Below are 21,015 nucleotides of genomic sequence, written 5' to 3'. Positions count from 1 at the left end.
ATACAGTACAATACAATGCAGACCTGGCTGCAATCAAGCTAATAAACACTCTGCAGTGCGGAGAGCAAACAGTGCTATATGAAGAATAAACAAACAAACATTAAATACTCGTCTCACAGGACAGTGCTTACCACTACCGTTAACCAAACAGCAAAAACTCAGATACTGTGCTGCAGCTCACAAGATGCTACTTAGCTGGATGCCAGCTTAGTTAGAGTAGCTTTCTTTCAGCACAAAAAAACAAATAGAAAATAAACAAATACTATATTTTCACATCCCTATTCTTCCTGCTTTGCTTTTCAGTCTTCGAGATTTCCGTGCTGCCATTTAGCCTCTCCATAGCCACCTTAAGTGGATGCCATCCTCAAGGAATCAAGGTGTTGAACTACCTGGATGACTGGTTGATCTCTTCCCAGTCAAAGAAAGGAGCAGTGGCCCACACGGCGATCATGATGGAGCATCTGTCGAGGCTGGGTCTCACCCTCAATGATGCCAAAAGCCATTTAATTCCAGTTTACTTGGTACTCCGGAGTGACAGCCATTCAGAATTGTCTATCTCTGTTTCAAAAGAGATCGATAGTGCCTCTGGTGTTGTGTCAGAAGTTGCTGGGTCTGATGGCCGTGGCTTCATCAGCCCTCCAGCAGGGATTACTCCATATTCGCCTGCTGCAAGCGTGGCTACATCTCAAACATGACAGACACCGTCGGTTGACTGTGTCTAGCCTATGCTGGGAAGCCCTGCGCCGGTGGAGGGAAGACTCTCACATGCACAAAGGTGCAAGGATGTGGGTGATACACAGCTGTCAGGTGGTGATAACAGACGCATCCAGCTTAGGCTGGTATGCAGTCTGATCGGGCCATTGGACATCCCTGCACATAAATGTGCTGGAATTACGAGCAGTTCACCTTGCTCTCCAGCATTTTCTCCTGGTGCTCCAAGGGAGACATGTCCTTCTCTGGACAGACACGATGTCGGTAGTAGCGTATGTCAACAACCAGGGATGTTCATCTTCCCGGAGTGGTGAATCGGGTGGCAGACTTTCTCTTGAGGGAGGGTCCTCCCCCATCAGACTGGCGACCTCACCCTCTGTTGGTAGAGTGCATTTGAGAACGTTTCGGGAAGGTGCGACTCGATCTCTTCGCCATGGTGGAGACGACTCACTGCCCCCTATGGTTGCCCCCGCTGCAGCAGTCCACTAGGCATCAACGCCCTAGCTCACGAGTGGCCCAGGACGCTGTTATACGCATTCCCGCCAATACCGTTGCTCCCAGGCTTCTTAGAGGCTTTGTCGGTGCACAGTTCCTGTATGCGTGTTTGGTACAACGGAAACAAGGTATCGTTGTGTATGAACCCTGCTTTCCTCTCTAAGGTGGAAACCACTTAAATCAGTCAGTGAAACTAGAGGCTTTCCATCCCCCTCCTTTTTCTTCGGAGGAGGATTGGACACTAAATTTCTCTGCCCGGTTCGGACATTGAGATGTCATGTTGGCAGAAAGTATACTCAAAAGTATTGTTAGTGTTCATCTTCTCTTTCAGGAACCAGTGTTACATCCGTAACCTAATGTTCTGCTTCTCTTTACAGAAAAACAACAATAATAGTACAGTGCTCCCTGTTTAGAAGGTGGCATGGTTGTGGCTAACATTTGCCCCACAATGCCATTCCACTAGCACTTTTGTTCTTGTTAGAAGATGGAACACACATAGCATGTTCTCATAACTATGGCTCCTGACTATAGCACTATAAAGGGGAAGCACTGTTTCTTTTTTTATAATAGTGTTATTATTGTGGTTGTCTTATTTTTCTATTGCCTGTTACAAAAGCTTCCCCGATCGCTGGCCTCCTTTTACCCTGTATATCCCCTCAGCAAGTAACTAATTAAACAGTTTATATTATTCAAAAGTCAGGTACATATATTACATTTTTAGATTATAGATTATTTAAAATAAGAGTATTTTGCACAGTAACAATACAGTTGCAGATCCAAATGAAATAAATATCTGACCAGTGTAATGAATAGAAGGGACTGAATATGATGGGAGAATAACTTAAGGGATGCATTTTATAAGCTTGCTTCTATTAAAGAAATGCTCCAGAAAAGTTTTCTTAATATGCATATAATGTAATTTACTAAAGGAATAATGCACGACAGGGTGTGTGTTGTGCTGGGCTAACATCACACCTCAGGTGGTTGGGCACAAGGCCGCAGGATGAGTGCATCCAACACCCGAGAAGTGCACAACCTGGAGTGCTTTATTGTTAATATACAATGGCTCACACTGTAAAGAATAGAAAATAAGACTCATTTCATTTGTTTAAAAGTGATTTTAATTAGAAAAATGTGTAAATAGCATTCTGCCTTCATGTTTTCCATTTACAACTGCAGTAAAGTATTAACTTGATGTTCTGATAGTGTATTAATGTTATGGCTCAGGGGCGGTTCACTGTTTAAGCCCGCTCTGAGCCCCATGTAACTGCCTACACCCCACCCCCTTCACCTGCCCTACACCTGTCCTCCTACCTGAACCCCCTTCTCTCCCCACACCCCCAGCCACCCCCCCCCCCCCCCCCCCCCCCCCCCCCCCCCCCCACGAGGACCTCAGGGAACTAAATCATTCTGAAATTGAGATCATGTTAGCACCATCGCTGATTGGTTAGCATATAATACTTTAGTCATACTAATAAATTCTGAACCCAACACCAAATGGTACTGACCAGAGAATCCCATTCCAAACTCTGTTTGGTCTTGATGAATTAATTCAGTCATGTAAATCTCTAGACGACATGATAGGACCTTAGCATATAATTTAATGTCCGAATTGATTAGAGATAAGGGCTGATAACTTGCCCAGAGGCTAGGATCTTTATCTTTTTTCAACAATAGAGAAATGACAGCTGTGTTCACATCTCTATGAAAGGAGCCTTTCTCAACAGCAGTTTGTACAATGACCAACAAAAGGGGAACAACTGTTGGTCACATAAAAATATTTATTAGCTAATCTAGGAATATCTTGCTCCTGAATCATGGCAACATCATCCGAGAGTTAGCCACCAGTATTCCCAGTAATCGCACCCTCCCTCAATATAGCCAACAAGCTGGATCTGTGTCTGGTACCAGCAGAGGAGCTCCGAGCACAACAGGTTGTTGGTAATGTATTCATATAGTCTGCTTACTTGACTACAGTATAACCCTTTATTAACTGTACGCTAGGGGAAGATCGACATATATAAGAGTTGCTGTGAAAAAAAAAATCCTGTTTTAACATCTTTGAGATGTCTTCATATCGGATTCCAAAGACATCTCAAGACATGGTGATCTCTGGGTAAGAAAAACCATAGATATAGCGCTGGAAAACAAAAACAAATACAACACCCCCCCCCCCCAACTCACAACATACATGACCGTGGCACTGGTGGACAGAGCAAACAGAACTTCACTCCCATCCCCCTCACAGTATATTCACAATACACATCCCAAATAATAAATACTTGTTCCAGTTAAAACAGATTACTGAGTGAAGCTGAATTTTACCTTAATGTCAGGTCATGAAAGGTTTGAGTCCAGAGCTGTAAGTCCAAAAGGCAACAGAATACAACAAAATAAATCATAGCACAGAAAAATCCTCCAAAAAGAACAGTAACAGCACAAACGATCCCTGATGTCTCCGGCCTACGTCAGCCGAATAGAGAGGTCCGAATAGCAGCAGGGAGATCAGCCGAGACGTTGTACAGCAGATCCATTCCTTCTCCTGTCGTTGGAGTACATCTCGCCAGGAACATCAGAGGAAAGGATCCAGGCCTGGGAAGGGTCATGGATTCCAGGAGAGCCCAGAAAGGCCCGGGCCACATCAGGAGACCGAAAGCGCTGAATCGAAAATGTATCGTTGATCTTCGGGGTCGCTGGGTAAAGAAGGAATGCCTGTAGGCCTTGAGAGCGAGTGGAGGTGATAACCTTGGAGAAGGCCTTGTGTCGTTGAGCTGTGAGATTACTGTAGTCTGGGAAGAATTTAAACTCACTGCGCACAGAACTAGAAGTGTTCCTCCTGTATGGTCTGATAATCTGATGATCTGAGTATCTCAGGAGGTTAAAAATAAGTGTGCATGCTCTATCTCTTGCCTTAGATTGATCTGAATAGATGCAGTGTGCACACATTATATCAATGTTCTGCTCTTCAGAGTTGGGAATCATAGTGAAAGAGATTTGTTGAGAAAATCCATAGCATCCGAACCTTCATCTCCCTCATTCAAGCTGACCAGATAAAGATTATTCCATCAGTTTCTATACTCCAAGTCCACCATCTTAGACACAAGCCTGTCAACCTTCATCTCACAACCTGTCACAGCTCTCCTGTTGCTATCTGACTTGAAAGTCCTAAACGCCAGGGTGAAGTTTGAAAACTCTTTTTGCAAGTCGATCATTTTAGAAGTGGTTTCCCGTCCCATGTTTTCAATCCGAGACATCAAATGCTCGAAGTATGAACGAGTTTGGCCATACAAGCCCCTATAATGGCAGACAGCTCTGAATCCGATTTGCTTTTTCCCCCCTTGGACCTCCCCCTTCCCCATGCATTGCCAGGTTTTGTTTTCTGCATTTTTATATTTTCAATGTTAAGGTTCCTGTCTGCCTGTCTTTTCAGGTTTGTTTGAACTAAAGACCCTCCACCTCTGAATGGGCTCCAACAATGGCGCCCTAGTGATGTGCGCAATGAATTATTGGATTGATTGTCCTATCCTTTATTCCTCTCTACTGAGCGGCGAGATTAGTCCACAATTAAATTGAATTAAATTTTAAAAAAAAAACTAATACTTTTGGGGGGTTTGGATCAAAACATTTTTTTGGTGGTTTATTTTGTTTCGCTCGTCCTCAGCTTTTGGTGGGAAGGACGTGGCTTCCAGTTGCAAATCAGTTCCTCTTTCAGAGGATGGTGGCTTCTTCTTCTCCCCTTAACAGGCGGAACCAATGGCCAAATAGTCCATAATCACTACTTCACCATTCCCATACAAGCAGTCATGATCCCGACATTGAATGCCATACTACTCTCCGGAGTTATTTCTGACAGAGGCATACAATTGTCGTAGAATTGTGTTAAGATGTTCTATCGTGACAGTTTTCAAGTCCATATTTCTGTTACTCTCACTCACCCAGTCATAAAAAACTTTGACTGTTCAGCTGGTTTATCGTTGTTTCACTTCAGGAATTATGTAATTTATTCTGTGTTATTGACAGTTGTGGCGGATTGCTATGTCCATCTAGGTCTATCTATGTCTATCAGGTCTAGCGCAAGGCTGGAATTTTTCTTGCCATTGTATAATTACAGAATAACACCTTTTCTTAGTTGCCAGGTTGGTACATTCCAGTGAGTCATATATGCAATTTGTTCCATCTTACACTGCATATTAGTATTGATAATTAATGATAATCACTACTGGTGGTTAGTAGGTAAGTAAATAAATTAATTCATTATGCACACACATGTAACTACGCTCCTTCCACCAATATCGCTAGGTGTCCATTGCCATTGTGTGGAATGAATGCCACAGTGAAATTCTGCCGTCATTGAGATTACCATTAGGTTATGAATGTAACCCTGGTTCCCTGAAAGAGAAGACGACCACCAACAATTCTTTTGGGATATGCCTGCCACAGGTCAGGTATTCACTGAGCATTTCATATCAGAGCTGTCGATAGGCCCCTCCGGGGGGTGATGTCCTTGGTCCAGCCCCCGAGGGAACGAACAGTCTGTGGAGTTCACTTCCTCTTTTGCATCGAACCCAAGAAAGCGACCTGGTTGCCTTCTCTTTCAGGAACCAAGGGTTACATCCGTAACCTAACATTCCCTTGCAATTTGAAGATGACCACCAACAATACTTTTGAGAAAAGTATACCAAGGGAGCATGAACGAGGGAGCATGAACGAGGGAGCAGACTCAAAACCACGAACCACAGTTAGTGGTGTGAGCATGCAACCTCAAGGACCTACCGCATTATGTCGGTAGAACTTGATGAAAGTAGCCCAGATAGCTGCAGTACATATATCAGTTAATGAGGCTCCTCTAAAGAGGGCCCATGATGTAGCCACCCCTCTGGTAGACTGCTTGCCCACCTGTCCTTGGATATGCTTGCCCTTGGAAACCAGAGATCTGGAGCAGAGGAGACCAGGTGCAGCTCTGAAGCCATTGGTTCAGGGAGGGATACCAACTGCAGTATGCCATCAAGATATGCCATCAAGAGGCCTGCCGTGTGACCTGCACTTCTGCCGTATATGCCTTTTCAGTTGCAAGTACATCTCAGTTACCCTGTACTGACAGTTAGGGCATGTAGAGTCTTAAGGTAGACCTCCAACTGGAGGGTCTTGCCCCACGGCCATGATGGTCGAGTCCATTGGTGGAAATTCTGCCAAGCCCAGCTCTTCTGCGCCTTCTAAGGAGCCAGTGGGGTTGCTCGCTTTAGCATGCTCGACGCCGAGGCCGGGTGGTCCCAAGTAGCCGTACTTCTTCTAAGAAGTCAGGGAACACTGGAAAGGTCTGGGGGTGGGGAACAGGGGTTTGTGTTCTGCCATCCAAGGTACCTGGAGGAACCTGGAGGCCCGCTCCATAAGCACCGCGTCCGATGTCATCCAAAGGTCAGCTCTTGTACCTGACCCTCCTCCTCCTCCTGATTGAAGGAGCCACCTTCCAAGGAGGCTGCGATTGAGATCGCGTCCTGGTCCTCCTCAGCCATTATTAATGACTGGCTGTAAAACCTCCCGGTTGACCTCCAGAGATGGTGGTGTCAGCTCTGGGGCAGGTGTTATTGGCAGAGCCGGGGCCAGAGCAGGGGTTTAAGCCTCCTGCCTGGCCAAATACTCAAGGCCCCGGTGGTGCCGAAGTAAAAAACACACAGACACTCATATAACAGCAAAGCTGTGGTAGAATAGTCACCACGCCAGACGGGAAAATGGTGAAAAAAAAATTATTATTATTTATTTACTTTGTTTTGGCTTTTTTGGCCAAGCGCATCGAGTTGGTGGGCCGAGACAATCCGACGGAGACAACTCAACAATGGGATGTGGCAGAGCCCGGTCCTGGTGGAGGAAATCACTTGTCTTTTTTTTTTAAGCTGCAATAGCAGGAGGAAAAAAAACACGCAACATCAGATGCTGTGGAGTTAGAAAGTAGACTACAATTGCAAAGTGATGCAGGCTGTAGAAAAGAGAGAAAAGAATTAACGAAATGCAGTTGTGCAGTGTTTATAGCTCAGTTCACAGACGTTTCTGATTCCAGGGAAGAGGCAAGCCGACCTCCAGCAATATAAAATATTGCAGGGGAACCGAAAACTCAAGTGAGAGCTCTTTCACACAGACTCAATCTCAGCAACTGGACAGGTTAGTTACTGCAGTGAGAAGCAAAAGAGGAGTGAACTCGGCTGAGTGATTGTTTATTCCCTCAGATGGTGGGACCAAGGACATCACTCCCCGGAGGGGCCTATCAGCAGCTCTGACATAAAAAGCTCAGTGAATACCTGACCTGTGACAGGCACATCCCAAAATTATTGTTGGTGGTTGTCTTCAAATTGAAAGGGAACCCCCTTTTAGGTGCATTCTGGTCAGTCAGTTTATTAGTTTCTTAAAGAGGAGACACCAGTTTTGCCACAGGAAATTTGCACTCACTATAAACTATACTATGTTTAAATAATGTTTAGCATTGTAACCTTGTATTGACCTTTAACACTTGTAAGTCAACTTGGATAATGGCATCATCCAAATAAATAAATACTGCAATACCCTATTGCAGCAATAGGTGTCTCTAAACCCAAAGTTCTCTTTTGGAAAGCTGATAAATTGCTGCAGAAATCAACAATACACAAAACATTTTTATATAGACATTTCACCTCTGTTATAACTGCACTCTGATTTTATAGCGTATTTTTTTAAAAAAAAAAAAAAAAAAATGACAAAAGGAACATTTATAGAGAGTGGTCCCCCTGTGGTGGCATTGCCAAGACAACACTGGAAGTAGTGCAACTTATGTATAGCGTGCTTATGGGTGCCCCGCCTGTAAACAAATAGGCAGGTGCTGGGGGAGAAGCATGTGCCAAGCTACCCATTCTTCCTTGCCAGCTCCCCAAATGTAAATAAGTCTTGTGATTAATTATTGTTATATTTAATGTGTTCTCAGTCACGTAAGTTTTAGAAAAAAGTCCTTGTGTATACATCAGTTGGGTTTGTTTGTTTAATTTACTCCCAATTTACCAGTTGGTGCTATCTATAAAAAAAATGATGTTTGAACATTTAAACCTGTGGTACTATTCTACCAATGGCTCATTTTATTGTATCATCCTACATCTAGGACTGAGTTGGTTTAATGTTGTTACTTTTTATTGATATTGAATTTTTTAATGTATTTTTATTTATTTTTAAATGATTTGTCAAATAACAAAAATAATATACAGGCTGAATAAGTGTCAGCAACCTATGTGCATTATTCTGGTTGTTACAGCTATTATGCAACTACAAATTTCTAAATGTAATCTTTTTTTACTTGAATGTTAACATATTATCCTTATGGAATGCAGTTTATATCTGCAGTGTCTCACTACTGGTTGTTATTTTTATAAATATTGCCCTGTAAATGGGTGGCAATGAGGTCAAACAGCTTACTGTAAACAAGAGCATATTAAATAACATAAAAACTGTCCCCTGAGATAATATATTAACATTAACTTGTTAATGATTAGTCAGATTTTCTCTATAATGAAAGGTAACCTGTACTGGAACTTCATTAAAGCACCACTTTTAAACCCTGGTAACAATCACTACAGATGGATTTGAAAACCTCTTATATTGCATGAAATTGACAGGTCTTTTCTGTATTCCAACTTAGCTGTGATGAGTTTGTATCTGGAAGTGCGGTGTGTCAGGATACTCCTACCCAAGCTTTAAAGAGGAAGTATCGATATGGGTATGAAAAAGCATAGTGTTCTTAACTAATTTCTTCTTCTTCTTCTTCTTCTTCTTCTTCTTCTTCTTCTTCTTCTTCTTCTTCTTCTTCTTCTTCTTTCAAGTTAGAGATTTATTGAACCCCTTACTAACTTCTCTAAATACATCACATCTTATGAGTTTTAGGGCTGCTTACAAAATGTAAACAGTGTTTGTGTTTTTTTTTAATAACTGTACTAGTCCTGCTTTTCAAGAAACTGGGTACATTTAAACAGTCTTGTTTAAAAATGGACCTTGTGTGTGTGCATAATGAAGGAATTTATTTACTCACTTACTAACCACCGGTAGTAATTATCATAACATTGTACATGAAAGTTCATGTTATGTCAATAGTACTTTGAGTTTCCAGCCTGTAATTTACATACATGTGGTTTAGTAGTTTTCCAGTCTAAGTTAATGTCACAAAATGAGACCCTAATTTGCCTCTTATTAAAATAATGTTTGTAATGACCTACATTTTTAAAAACCATTTTCAGAAACATTCAGCACTGTAGAGGACCATGCCATATCCACAAGAACAATGGCATGGGAATTTCAAAGCATTGGATTTTGTGGTTGAATACCTGTTCAAAAGCCACTAACCAAAAAACAGAAAATTAAATTGCAGTGGTACCATGACCAGCTAGGTTGGACTACTGACCACTGGATGAAAGTCATGTGGTTCGATTAATCCTGTTTAACACTGTATTTAACATATAGAATGATACAGATTCACGCCCATGCCCTATACCATTGCTAGTATAATCATGTGGTTTCACCTGCTCGACCCCGCCCTAGGGGTTATCATTGCTGGTACCCTTGCGACGGCTACCTGCAATTGCATTCTAAACTGTAAACTTTTTAAACCCGGGTGCCTGTGTAGCGTTGTCAACTGCAATCCCTCTATCTCTCTCGATCAATCTCTCGCAGCGGATTCCCTCACCCATGAAACATCCATGAGTTTTGGAGAAACAATGAACTTCTATTCAAGGAAATAAACTAATACATTCCACAATGCTTAATGCATATGTCACAGGTCACACCCTTTTGGCTTCAGCTTCTAGTTAAAACATACCAGTAATATCCTAGAACTAGTAGAAAGCCACCTGTATGGAAATTAGAATTTGTCTCTAGTTTTATTTTACTTTCACAAAGAGTGCACTCTGGAGTTCAAATATTTGACAAACAGGGATGAAGATGCCACAACACTCTTATAGTTATGTTTTGGGTAAACCTTTATAAAAATATACTATATTGGTTCTCAAACTGGAGTCATTGGATTGGTGTCTTCAATCAGGGTGCCTAATGTCATGGGTGACCACAAGCCAAGTTTGGAAACCCCTGCAATAGGGCATCCTAAAGTGAAGCATATTAGTGTATTGAGACAGGAGCACATCCCTAGAATGTTTTTTTTTTTCAGTTGGGTTGATGTAGAAGTATTTAGGGTGTACATTCTAACAAATCTGTGGAGGATTCTTTCTTAATTGAAGCCTGGGAGCCGCTAAAATCATAGTAGTTACCCCAACGTTATACTTGCAATAAAAAATTTCGACACTGTATCTTGTTACTCCACTATACAAGACACAAAGACTGCATATATATATATATATATATATATATATATATATATATATATATATATATATATATATATATATATAGCAGTATTCATACACATCATCACTTGTAAAGCATTACTAAATAGTTAATTATTAACATGTGAATTGAGCTATGAGCAATCATTAAAAGCTTTTGTCCGATCTCAAGGCAAAGCCAGACCTGTGATAATGAGGGTAGTGTTTCTAGGTGTAACCATATGCAGGTGAAAACAGCAACATCTGGGTAGCACAGGAATGACAAATATTGAAAATGTAAGTGGAGAGAAAAAGTTATTTGGTAAGGAATGCAGTGAAAGTTCCTTCAACATGTTATTTATGCTATATGATGTTATCTTTCCTAACACAAGTGGATTTCTCATGCACAGTGATGTTAGCTAAGGGATGAAATAGTTTAACACCAAAATATAATACATTAAGATTCTTCCAAAATGTTAGCATTTTGTTTCTAAAGTATTTTTTGCTGTGATTCCATCCGGATGGATTCTATCACACTATGCTCCATCTGTCACTTTAACGGGATAATTCTGCAGTTTTTCCATGTGTTTCCTATGCTTATACTATGCGTGTATCATTGTTTATGATTGGGTTTTTTTACGTTTTACCATATCTCTAGAATTTACAGTGCTTACTTATGGTTAACCATGTTTATTAAACTTTTCCCAGAGACTTATCCCAATGTATAGGTTGACTAAACTTCTGAACAGAAAGCACTCAATCAGTTAAATATAGTTATTAAACTTTCAGCCTCCAAAAATGGTGATTATATAAAGTGAGTTTACATAAACTAAAACTATATAAACTGTGTTTCTACTGTGTTTAATTTGATATACTATAGGAACCTACAGTGTTTATGGACAGTACTATACCTTAATATTTTATATGGACAGTACCACCAGTTTAGAATAAATGGGTTTCAGTATCTTTTACCATCAAATAAATAAAAATTGACAGGTAAAGATTAATTAGTTTACTAGTCAAAGTTTGCCTAAACAATCAACTAGCTCCAAAATGTCTACAGAGAACATTTATGCTATGTATTTAACAGATATTTAATATTACTGATAATACTGGAACTTCAGTATACACTACCAAGAGTCAATAATTCACTCTGGAATGAGTGGAAAAAGTGCTATATCTCAAACGGTACAGACAAAAACACAGGAAAAAAAAATACAATTACATTTATTTGAAATACTTTTTTAAAAGAAGCAAATATAATAATAAAAAAGAATAAATAATATTAAATACACAAATAAATATAATATATTACATAGTTAATATAGAGTACAGAATAATTATTTGTTGAGCTGTCCTTGACAGGAGTTGCATCTGATGGTGCTCTTGAAGTTGACTTCCTGTAAAAAAAACATTTTAAAATAGTCGTTAGTTTTTTTTTTTACATAAAAACCACTAACCACTATTTAGTATCTTCAGATCTCTAGTGGTGATTTGTTTGACACTGTGTATAATTTTGACCTTTTGAGATTCCAGATGAATACTATTTACTGTAATTCATATGTGTTTGGGTTGGTAATTAGAAAAATTTTCATCAAGAATTGATGTACATTCCAGTGATATCTAAACTTTCTTCAATAAGTAACACACTTCAGTAAAGCCCCTTTCACACTGGGTTCTGGCTACCTGGGCCACAATCCTGCTTAGTGTGAAACCACGTACTTGAGTCATACCCGGGTTAACCTTGGTCCCAGTGACCCACCTCAGGATGTGTGCTGACACGCTTTGAGCGAGGTTGAGTGAGACAAAATGCATGACAGCCGACGAAATAACAAACAGCCACGCCTGTGTGAAGATTTCACTTCCGCAACGAACATTTCTGTTATTCTGTTTAGCCATATTTTTGTTGCTTGAGACACAGCATGAGTCAGATTGTAGCAGGCATGAAGAAACATTTTCTCTAGTCAACATTTGGGAAGATGGTTCAATCCAGAGAAGCTTGGATGGAAGTGTCTGTAACTAGCAGCTTCTGGGGCATTGATATACGTATTGCTTACTTAGGTCTGTCACCCAGGTCAACCCTGCTTTATTAAAAACAGTGTGAAATCACACAGCTGACCTGCATGACACTGGGTCCTGACCCAGGCAGAGCAAGCATGAAAGGAGCTTAAGTAACAAAGTTTGCCACAATTCTTCTAAGTTAGGCACTAGAAGTATGGTAAATCAAGGTGAAAACCAAATAATCGTCTTGTACAATTTGAATTTGGGAAAAGCATGGTAAACTGAAAAACACAGTGCAGATTTTGCCTTTACCTTTGAGAAAAACAGATATACTAAATGAAATCCTGTTTAAAGAAAGGCAGTGTACCTAGCAATGCTATACACTTGTTGAATGATTTGGCACTTAGTTATATAAGATTGTGTTCTAAATAAACCCTATCGTTGTCTTTACAAAAAAAGTGGGTGGAGGACTTACCACAGAATTAAAAATATTTATTTCCTCAATTTATCTCCATTTAAATCCACCAGCAGAGAGAGATCAAAAGGTTTTTTACAGCAGCCGCCTCCATGCTACCTGTCCTACAGTTTAAATAGTGAGGCTGAAAGCAGCTTGATTACCAGGCACGGCTCCTAATCAGGAATGACAGGTGTTAGGCTAGCGGGAGTGCTTAGCTGGCTACACTTACTTGGCTGATAAGTTATTATTACATGCTGTAATGAATTGGCATCTCATCCCATTGAATTGAATAGAGGCAAGGACTGGATGCAAACTGCAAATCCTATGGTTCAAAGACGAATGTATTACACCGTGTAACAAATTTTTAATTTTTTTCGGTTCCTGGGTAGTAAGTGTTATTTCCTAATTGCTTATGCCTCAAAAGTATAGAAAATGGCTATTATTCCCTACAAACTTTGCTTTTGTGACCAGGACAGTGATATTCTGAAATGTACCTATTTTCCAGAACATTCCAGATAGATTCAGTGCTGAGTAAACTTGGAGTAACTTCTAGAACTTTCCAGTAATATAAATAGTAGTATAAATACAGGGGCCTTAAGCCCACCAGTTCAGTTTAGATCCAGCTGCCTAAGTGGATACATATCTGCATTTTTCTGAGATGGCATCAAGAGGCTGCAAGCATCCGGCAGACGCATTTTGCTATGTCTACGGCCAATTTATCAAGAAAAGAGCGAAAAAGTACTCCATGGAAGCATCTGCTAAGATATGTGAGGCCTACAAGACGTATTTCAGCATGCCTGTCAGGGATCAAGACAAACCCTGGGCACCTCATTTCACCTGCGAGCACTGCAAAAAAACTCTGGAAGGTAAGATGGACAATTGTTGCTCGGAATTTTATGTTATAAAATTTGTTAACATTTTTAAAATTGTAAAAGTTTTTAATTTTAAAATGTTTTACAATTTTCAATGTTATTGAAAAAATATATCATATATGAAATATGTTGCGAGAATCTCTTACACATTAGTCATGGGTGAAATAAATGTATTTTTGTAGGATGTTACCGAGGGGAAAAGAGAGCCATGAAGTTCGCTATCCCAAGAATTTGGCCTACTGACCACTCAAGCAACGGCTACTTCTGCATGGTGGACCCTTCCAAACGTCAGACTGGCAAGAATGCACCTGCTTTCACGTATCCGGATCTTCCTTCATCCATATCCCCGGTGCCACACTGCCATGAGCTCCCCGTACCCACTCCTCCAGAGAGACAGCAGCCGTCTTTAGAAGAGAGCATCAAGTCAGAGAGCGAGAAAGACGTTGTAGATCCAAATGACAATTTCAGAGGTGGAGCTGAGGAAAGAAACCCATACTACCTCAACCGAAAAGACCTCAACGACTTGATTAGAGATCTTGGTCTCACCAAGTCCAATGCCGAGCTTTTGACGTCTAGGCTCAAGCAATGGAACTTGTTAGATGAAAGTGTGCAAGTCGCAGATCAGAGGAAGCGTCACCAACCTTTTTCCAGCTTCTTCACCCGTCAAGATGGGCTCTGCTTCTGCCACAATGTGACCAGTCTGTTCGAGGCAATCCGAATCACCTGTAACAAGAATGAGTGGCGCCTCTTCATTGACAGCTCATCCAGGAGCCTCAAAGCCGTGTTGCTCCATAATGGTAACAAGTACCCGTCTCTTTCCTTGGCTCACTCGGTGCACCTCAAAGAGGATTACAACAGCATCAAGACCTCGCTGGACGCCTTGAAGTATGATGAGTATAGCTGGGAGGTCATAGGAGACTTCAAAATGGTGGCATTCCTGATGGGTCTCCAAGGTGGTTTCCCTGCTATCTTTGCCTTTGGGACAGCAGGGACACCAAGGCACACTACCACAGGCGGGACTGGCCACAGCGGACTGAATTCTCTGTGGGGAGGAACAACGTCAAGTGGGAGCCACTGGTGGACCCCCGCAAGGTGCTGATGCCACCACTGCACATCAAATTGGGCCTTATGAAACAATTTGTCAGAGCTCTAGATAAGGAGTCGGCAGCCTTCAAGTACCTTCAAGACTTCTTCCCTAAGCTGTCTGAGGCAAAGGTCAAAGCCAGTGTCTTTGTCGAACCACAGATAAAGAAGATCCTGGAGTGCAATGAATTCCCCAAGAAGCTCACTAGTAAGGAGAAAGCGGCTTGGAACAGCTTTGTCGCAGTGGTTCGGCGCTTCCTGGGCTTCACAAGGCCGAAAACTATGTGGAGCTGGTTGAGACTCTGGTGAAGAACTACGGCACAATGGGCTGTAGGATGTCCCTCAAAGTCCATATCCTGATGCTCATCTTGATAAATTCAAGGAGAACATGAGAGCATACTCGGAAGAGCAAGGCGAGCACTTCCACCAGGATATACTGGACTTTGAATGCCTCTACCAAGGACAGTATAACGAGACCATGATGTGAGACTACATTTGGGGGCTGATTCGTGAAAGTGATTTACAGTATAATCATAAATCTCGAAAAACTACTCACTTCTAAATCTTTTGTAGTCATTTTTGTATTACTTTAGTATAAATACATGTTAATTTGGATTCGTATGTTGTTTCTTTCTGACTTTATGTGAACAAAAAGACACAAATTTGCCCGTTTTCTCATTGGAAATAGGTAAATATCACTGTCCTGGTCACAAAAGCAAAGTTTGTGGGGAATAATAACCATTTTTTATACTTTTGAGGCATAAGTAATTAGGAAATAACACTTACTACCCAGGAACAAAAATTGTGTTACATAGTGTTATCATTCAACGAAAGAGCAAGCTCTGTAGTTGAAAGTTAAGCATGGGTCTTATGCTAAAGTCAATATCATTAGCTCAGCACCTGCTAGGTGGAGATTCACTACAATGCTGAACAATTCGGTATCACCCTCACACATTGTATACAATTTATTAAAATAGTCTAACATATATACCTGTTACTGTTTAGACAACAATGTGGCTATTGCTTTTATCTTCTTGTAGTTTTTCCTTTTCTTCATTTCGCCCATGGTAAAGTTCTGTGAATCTTTTCTGAGATCTGCAACTGAAGTGATAACCAGGATTGCCGTTAGTCAAAATCTATAAAAAGATATTAAAACTTTACAAATGCAGATCGTGACCGGGCACACAGATAAGGTTTAAAACATTATAAATGTAGATCTGGTGACCGGGCACAGGGAAGAAAGTCTGTCATTGTTATGCTCCTTTAAAGTCTGTTTTGATGGAGAAAATATACATTGATATTCATGAAACTGGTCTAGTCATCATAAGAAAGAACAGAAATGTGTGATGCACGTACAAATCATTTTTAAAGGGGGTGTTGAAAAGTTCTTATTTGTACAGTCTTTTTTTCAATGAAATGTATTTTGCAGTTGCAGTCCACTTGATGTTTGTCCCCTACAGACAACTTGACCAACAGGACCAGAAACTCTTCCCCACAAAAAAGGCTTGAAATATACTCACTGGACACAAATAATGATGAGTACTGCAGTAAGACTTATCAAAGAGAGCACCACAGCTATTACTACAAGCACAGATTGGGTGGCATCTATACTATCTTCTCTGCTTACAGACGACAGCTGCTGAACACCACACCGCTCGCCACTATATCCTCCGTTACATCTATGGACAAGAACAAACAACAAGGACAAGAAATGAGCTTTAGTAATTCAATAAGATGCTTGCAATTGAAATACATTGAATACTGACAGAAAACATGGAATTATATTTTTATCAGAAATTTCCCTTAGACAAACCGTTTAAGATGACTATGTAAGTGTTCCTCAGGATCAAATAATACTGCAGTTAATAAAGATCTAAAGGTTAGATTTGTGGTATGAAATTAAATAACTTTAATATATAATGAATTTCTTATTATTGATGTACTGGCAGTGATCCATGAATAACTGATGAATTCCAGAAATGTTTTTTATTAGTCATGGCAGCAAGAACCTTTCATACAAATTAAATTAAACCTATTATTATTATTATTATTATTATTATTATTATTATTATTATTATTATTATTATTATAAGTTGAGTTTAGATTTCAAATGTGACCATGCCACTAGAAATAGCACAATTCTAAGACAGCAATGCTTTAAATGAGCAGGGAAAACATGAACTGGAATTACAGAACAATTCTGAATAGATGAAAGTATTATTTAATGATAACTGGGGCTTGGACAATAACATGAAATAATAAAATAAATAACATAATATGAACAAGAACTGAATGGCTAAACTCTAGTATAGAGATAGTGTTAACATTACCTGTGCATCACTATGCCTATACAATATGTATCACTGAAATAATATGACATGCAATAACGGACTGTGTTGTTAGGAACTGAGTGGTTAAATAAAAGCTGTTAGCAGTACATTTAAAGGTAAGTCTCAACTATTTGTAAATACTGCTTTTGGGTGACAGACTTGGTACTGGAGAAAGGTGGCTGTTTCTATGTACTAATAATTCTAAACAGATAGGAATGACATTTAGCACAAAGCTTCAGATATGCCATTATACCCTGTTTACAAAATTATAAGTAAACCCTGAAAACAGGCTTTAGCCCTTTAGATCCTGAAGTACCCAAGGGCACTTGTCTTCCTGTGTTCCTGGAAAGCTAACTTGTGGCTGTATCCTGTTCTATGATAGTAAAGTGATTGTGAACTTAAAGTCAATGTGTGTTCTTTGATCCCATGACTAATCAGTTACCAATTACCCTTTACATCAAGGAACCTGAGAGAGGATAGTGATTAGCTCCTGGCCTCTGTAAGAAAAAGGCCCGCCCTATAATTCACAGAGCAACTAGCCAGTAGGGCCCACTGTAGCACAGGGTGGAGAAACAGCCCCTATTGTTTTTGCCTCCCTAACCCACAGGAGAACATAAACCTCTGCTCACCTGACTGAATGACTTCATGTGATCATGCCTTTACCTGTTCAGTCACACAAGGGCCTTAAAATCTATTTCCATACCAATAAATATAATTATTTGACATTATTACTGGCCCTCAAGACCCCAAACACCTTCAACTTAAAAGGCGGTCAAGTGATATCATGGCTTGTACTTATAACAAAAGGTAAGAAAATGTATTTTAAAGCCTTGGTTACATGCCTTTTTTAATGATTACAATTAATAAGTAAAATTACACTTAGGCTTTTAAAGACTTTAAGATGTGGTTTACCAACACTCAAGGAGGGTTTGATAATGCCTGAGCTTACACTATAGCCCATGGTTAAATATCCAGACCACCCCAGTCAATTTACAAGTAATACTATTTTAGTGAAGCACAAAGAGGTGTACAGCAGAAGACATTGAAAAAGCCTTGTAGTCTAAACGATTGCCATTGAGTTTAAGTTTCTTTTAGTTTTTCTAAATGTTCAATAGTCATGAGTGAGAATATGCACATTACTTACATGCACGTTGTTTCATTCAAATTTCCATAATGTACACACACTCCATTAATACAATATTCACTATGTGTTGTAGTACATGGGTTTGCTTCCAATTTATTTTTCTTGTCATTTTTGTCCTTGTTCTTTTGCCTGTTATTTCTTTTCCCCATTTTTTTTCTCTTGCCCTGCCCTTCTGATTCCTTGGGCTTAGCTACAGGTTGCACTGGAAAAACAAGATGTATTAAGTTGAGGTAATGATAGGAATGTATTGCAATTAAAATGTATTCATAACAATATCATTTCAAAAGCACTATATAGTTACATACGTCACAGATCTGTAGGTATTCCAGTAACTAGCATCGCAAGTATATGTGATTTTTTGTTCTGATAGCATTCTAATATTTTCAACATGAACAACCATTCTTACATAATAAATTATAGGCTGACCAATTGAGAATGCAAAATTATTTATTTTTGTTATGTTTTGTTGTGAAATCTAAAATGGATTATATGCTAAGAAATAAGTTGCAAAATGTTTATTTTGGAAAAAGATCTAATAGTATATTTACCTCTTACTGTATTGTTGTCCAGACTTTGTAATGAGTCTCCAGGGACTGACAATTCTCTTTCATTTTCAGAGTCATCTTCTTCATCCTCAAAGCCTCTCTGTGATAAAAAGTCATTTCTAGTGCCATCTTGTTCATAATTTGTAGTTGTAAGCAAAAGCCCCTCACTATCTTCTTTTTTTAGTTCCATGCTAATAGCTCTCTGCAGGCATACTGTGAAAAAAATATATATATTTATAGAATTTTGCCTAATAAATAAAATGTGTTTATTCATAGCTAACACATTTCATTATCTTCAAACTCCATTACATTACTGATGTGGGTTTAGTCTTATGTTTCTTCATCAGAGTGGGTCCCTTACAAATGCCAGAAACTGTAACTTCACCAGAGCCTCTGGAATGTTGGATTGTGTTTTCTGCAATACATATTTTACATAATGTAGATAGCAAATATACTGTAGATGAAAAATTACTACGTTTTTCATCTTTTTTGCTACCAGCATGCTGTTTTAAAGGGAGAGCACTGGAGTTCCTTGGCCAGACAGGGAGTGATTTGAAACAATGGAGGAGAGATCTGACAGACAAAACCAAGAACTCTGACCTTTTTAGAGACAGTAATTAAAGTATTACATGGGTGAAGCAGATATAGCCACTGGGTGTTTTGCTACTAGTTCAGTTGGTTAATTTATATTACAATCAAAACTCATGTTTTATCCAATGTTTCAGGATTTATATGGTTTGCAATTAAGAAATATATTGACAAGGAATATACATTTTAACACAGCAGTGAGGATTTACAGGTAATTTCAGCCATTAGCTGAAATATTTGTATATTTGACTTTAGTTGAACAAATTGATAAAGTCAGCAAAGCTGACTAAAAGGACAACTTGGCATGCCAGATATAGATTACATAAAATGAGGTTTAACCTATGCTAATGACTTTAATTATTGCTCTTAAAAAACTCAAAAGGTTCAGTACCTTAATAAAATACCCTTAGATATGATAAGTTTAGTTTGGTGCTCATGGAGCACACTGACCCTGTACTACGTGATAACATTTTCTTAGTGCTGATCAGAGACTGTGTAACCAACTGTAACTTTGTTTTACTTGTACTAGTAGGACTGTCAATTATACTGTTGTGTAATTTACAGTACATACTTCTGAAACACAGAAAATAGCATTTCATCTATCCAGTTTAATCATTTACCATGGTACATGTTTTAGTTATGTCATGTCTAAATGATACCACACATTCACATAGACTCTAAAGCAGATTACTCATCTTATATGAATAACATTTTTCTAAAGCCTTAACAGTTAAACAGATATTACAAAAACATGTTTTTTTAATTGTAACTTTAGTTGTAAGATGCCTGACAGTAATACCATTTGCTTTAATAAGGTACAAAAATTAATATGGCTTTGCTTTGAAGTGTCCTATAATTTCAAACAACTCAACAGAGTACCATCAAAAAATGTCTTACCTAAAAATATCAAAGATGTCCAAATTAATCTTTTCATGTTTATGTGAAGTGTTTTTTTCTTTTGTTAAAAATGTTGTATTTTTTTTTTCTTCTTCTGCACTCACTTTGTGCGTCTTTTAGCACTACTTGTACAGTGCTTCTAGCAACAGAATAAATATACTCGGAGGACCAAAGAAGGGCGTGTCTATTCCTAAACATCCAATCAGAAAACAGTGTGTCAGCATAAGAACACACCTGAAAAGAAGTTTATAGCTTCAGGGAAACTACAGGTATGTATAATGAGCATGTATAAAACAGCAATTTTCCTCAAAGTTAGAAAAATATAAGGTGTTATAGGTGTAAATGAAGCAATCAAAAGTTATCTTATTCTTTATTATATTCTTTAGGAAGCTATTTGCATGTGAAAAGGAGTAGAATTTTTACCAAATGTAATAATGGATTATTTATTTGCTGTTGTTTAAGTACTGTATATTTCTGAATTTAATGCATGAAATTGTAAGATGTGTTGTTTTCATCAGCAAACAAAATGTGGCAAACCGACATAATTGATCAATGATAGGATATTGTTG

General features: G+C 39.1%; 1 protein-coding gene across 1 annotated transcript; it reads right to left on the bottom strand.

Annotated features, from left to right (window-relative positions):
• Nucleotides 1-15,933: 15,933 nt before the first annotated feature.
• Nucleotides 15,934-20,558, bottom strand: LOC121298634 (amphiregulin-like). The gene is made up of 5 exons (XM_041225777.1): nt 20,447-20,558; nt 18,965-19,174; nt 18,417-18,618; nt 16,463-16,621; nt 15,934-16,043 (listed from the first exon to the last, which is right to left on the bottom strand). Exons 1-5 carry the CDS (start codon nt 20,481-20,483, stop codon nt 15,944-15,946), a joined length of 708 nt encoding a protein of 235 aa, XP_041081711.1. The 5' UTR covers nt 20,484-20,558; the 3' UTR covers nt 15,934-15,943.
• Between the last annotated feature and the right edge of the window lie 457 nt (nt 20,559-21,015).

Source organism: Polyodon spathula, chromosome 2 (genome assembly GCF_017654505.1).
Source record: "Polyodon spathula isolate WHYD16114869_AA chromosome 2, ASM1765450v1, whole genome shotgun sequence".
Lineage (NCBI taxonomy): Eukaryota > Metazoa > Chordata > Actinopteri > Acipenseriformes > Polyodontidae > Polyodon > Polyodon spathula.
The sequence above is the reverse complement of the archived record's forward strand: the minus strand, read 5'-3'. Positions and strand labels throughout refer to the sequence as shown.

Excerpts from the sequence above, each read along its gene's own strand:
- LOC121298634 (XM_041225777.1), bottom strand. The coding sequence starts at position 20,483 with ATGAAAAGATTAATTTGGACATCTTTGATATTTTTAG. Across the intron at positions 19,175-20,446 it reads GACATCTTTGATATTTTTAG|TATGCCTGCAGAGAGCTATT; the intron begins GTAAGACATTTT and ends TTTTTTTCACAG. Across the intron at positions 16,044-16,462 it reads CTCATCATTATTTGTGTCCA|TTGCAGATCTCAGAAAAGAT; the intron begins GTGAGTATATTT and ends TTATCACTTCAG.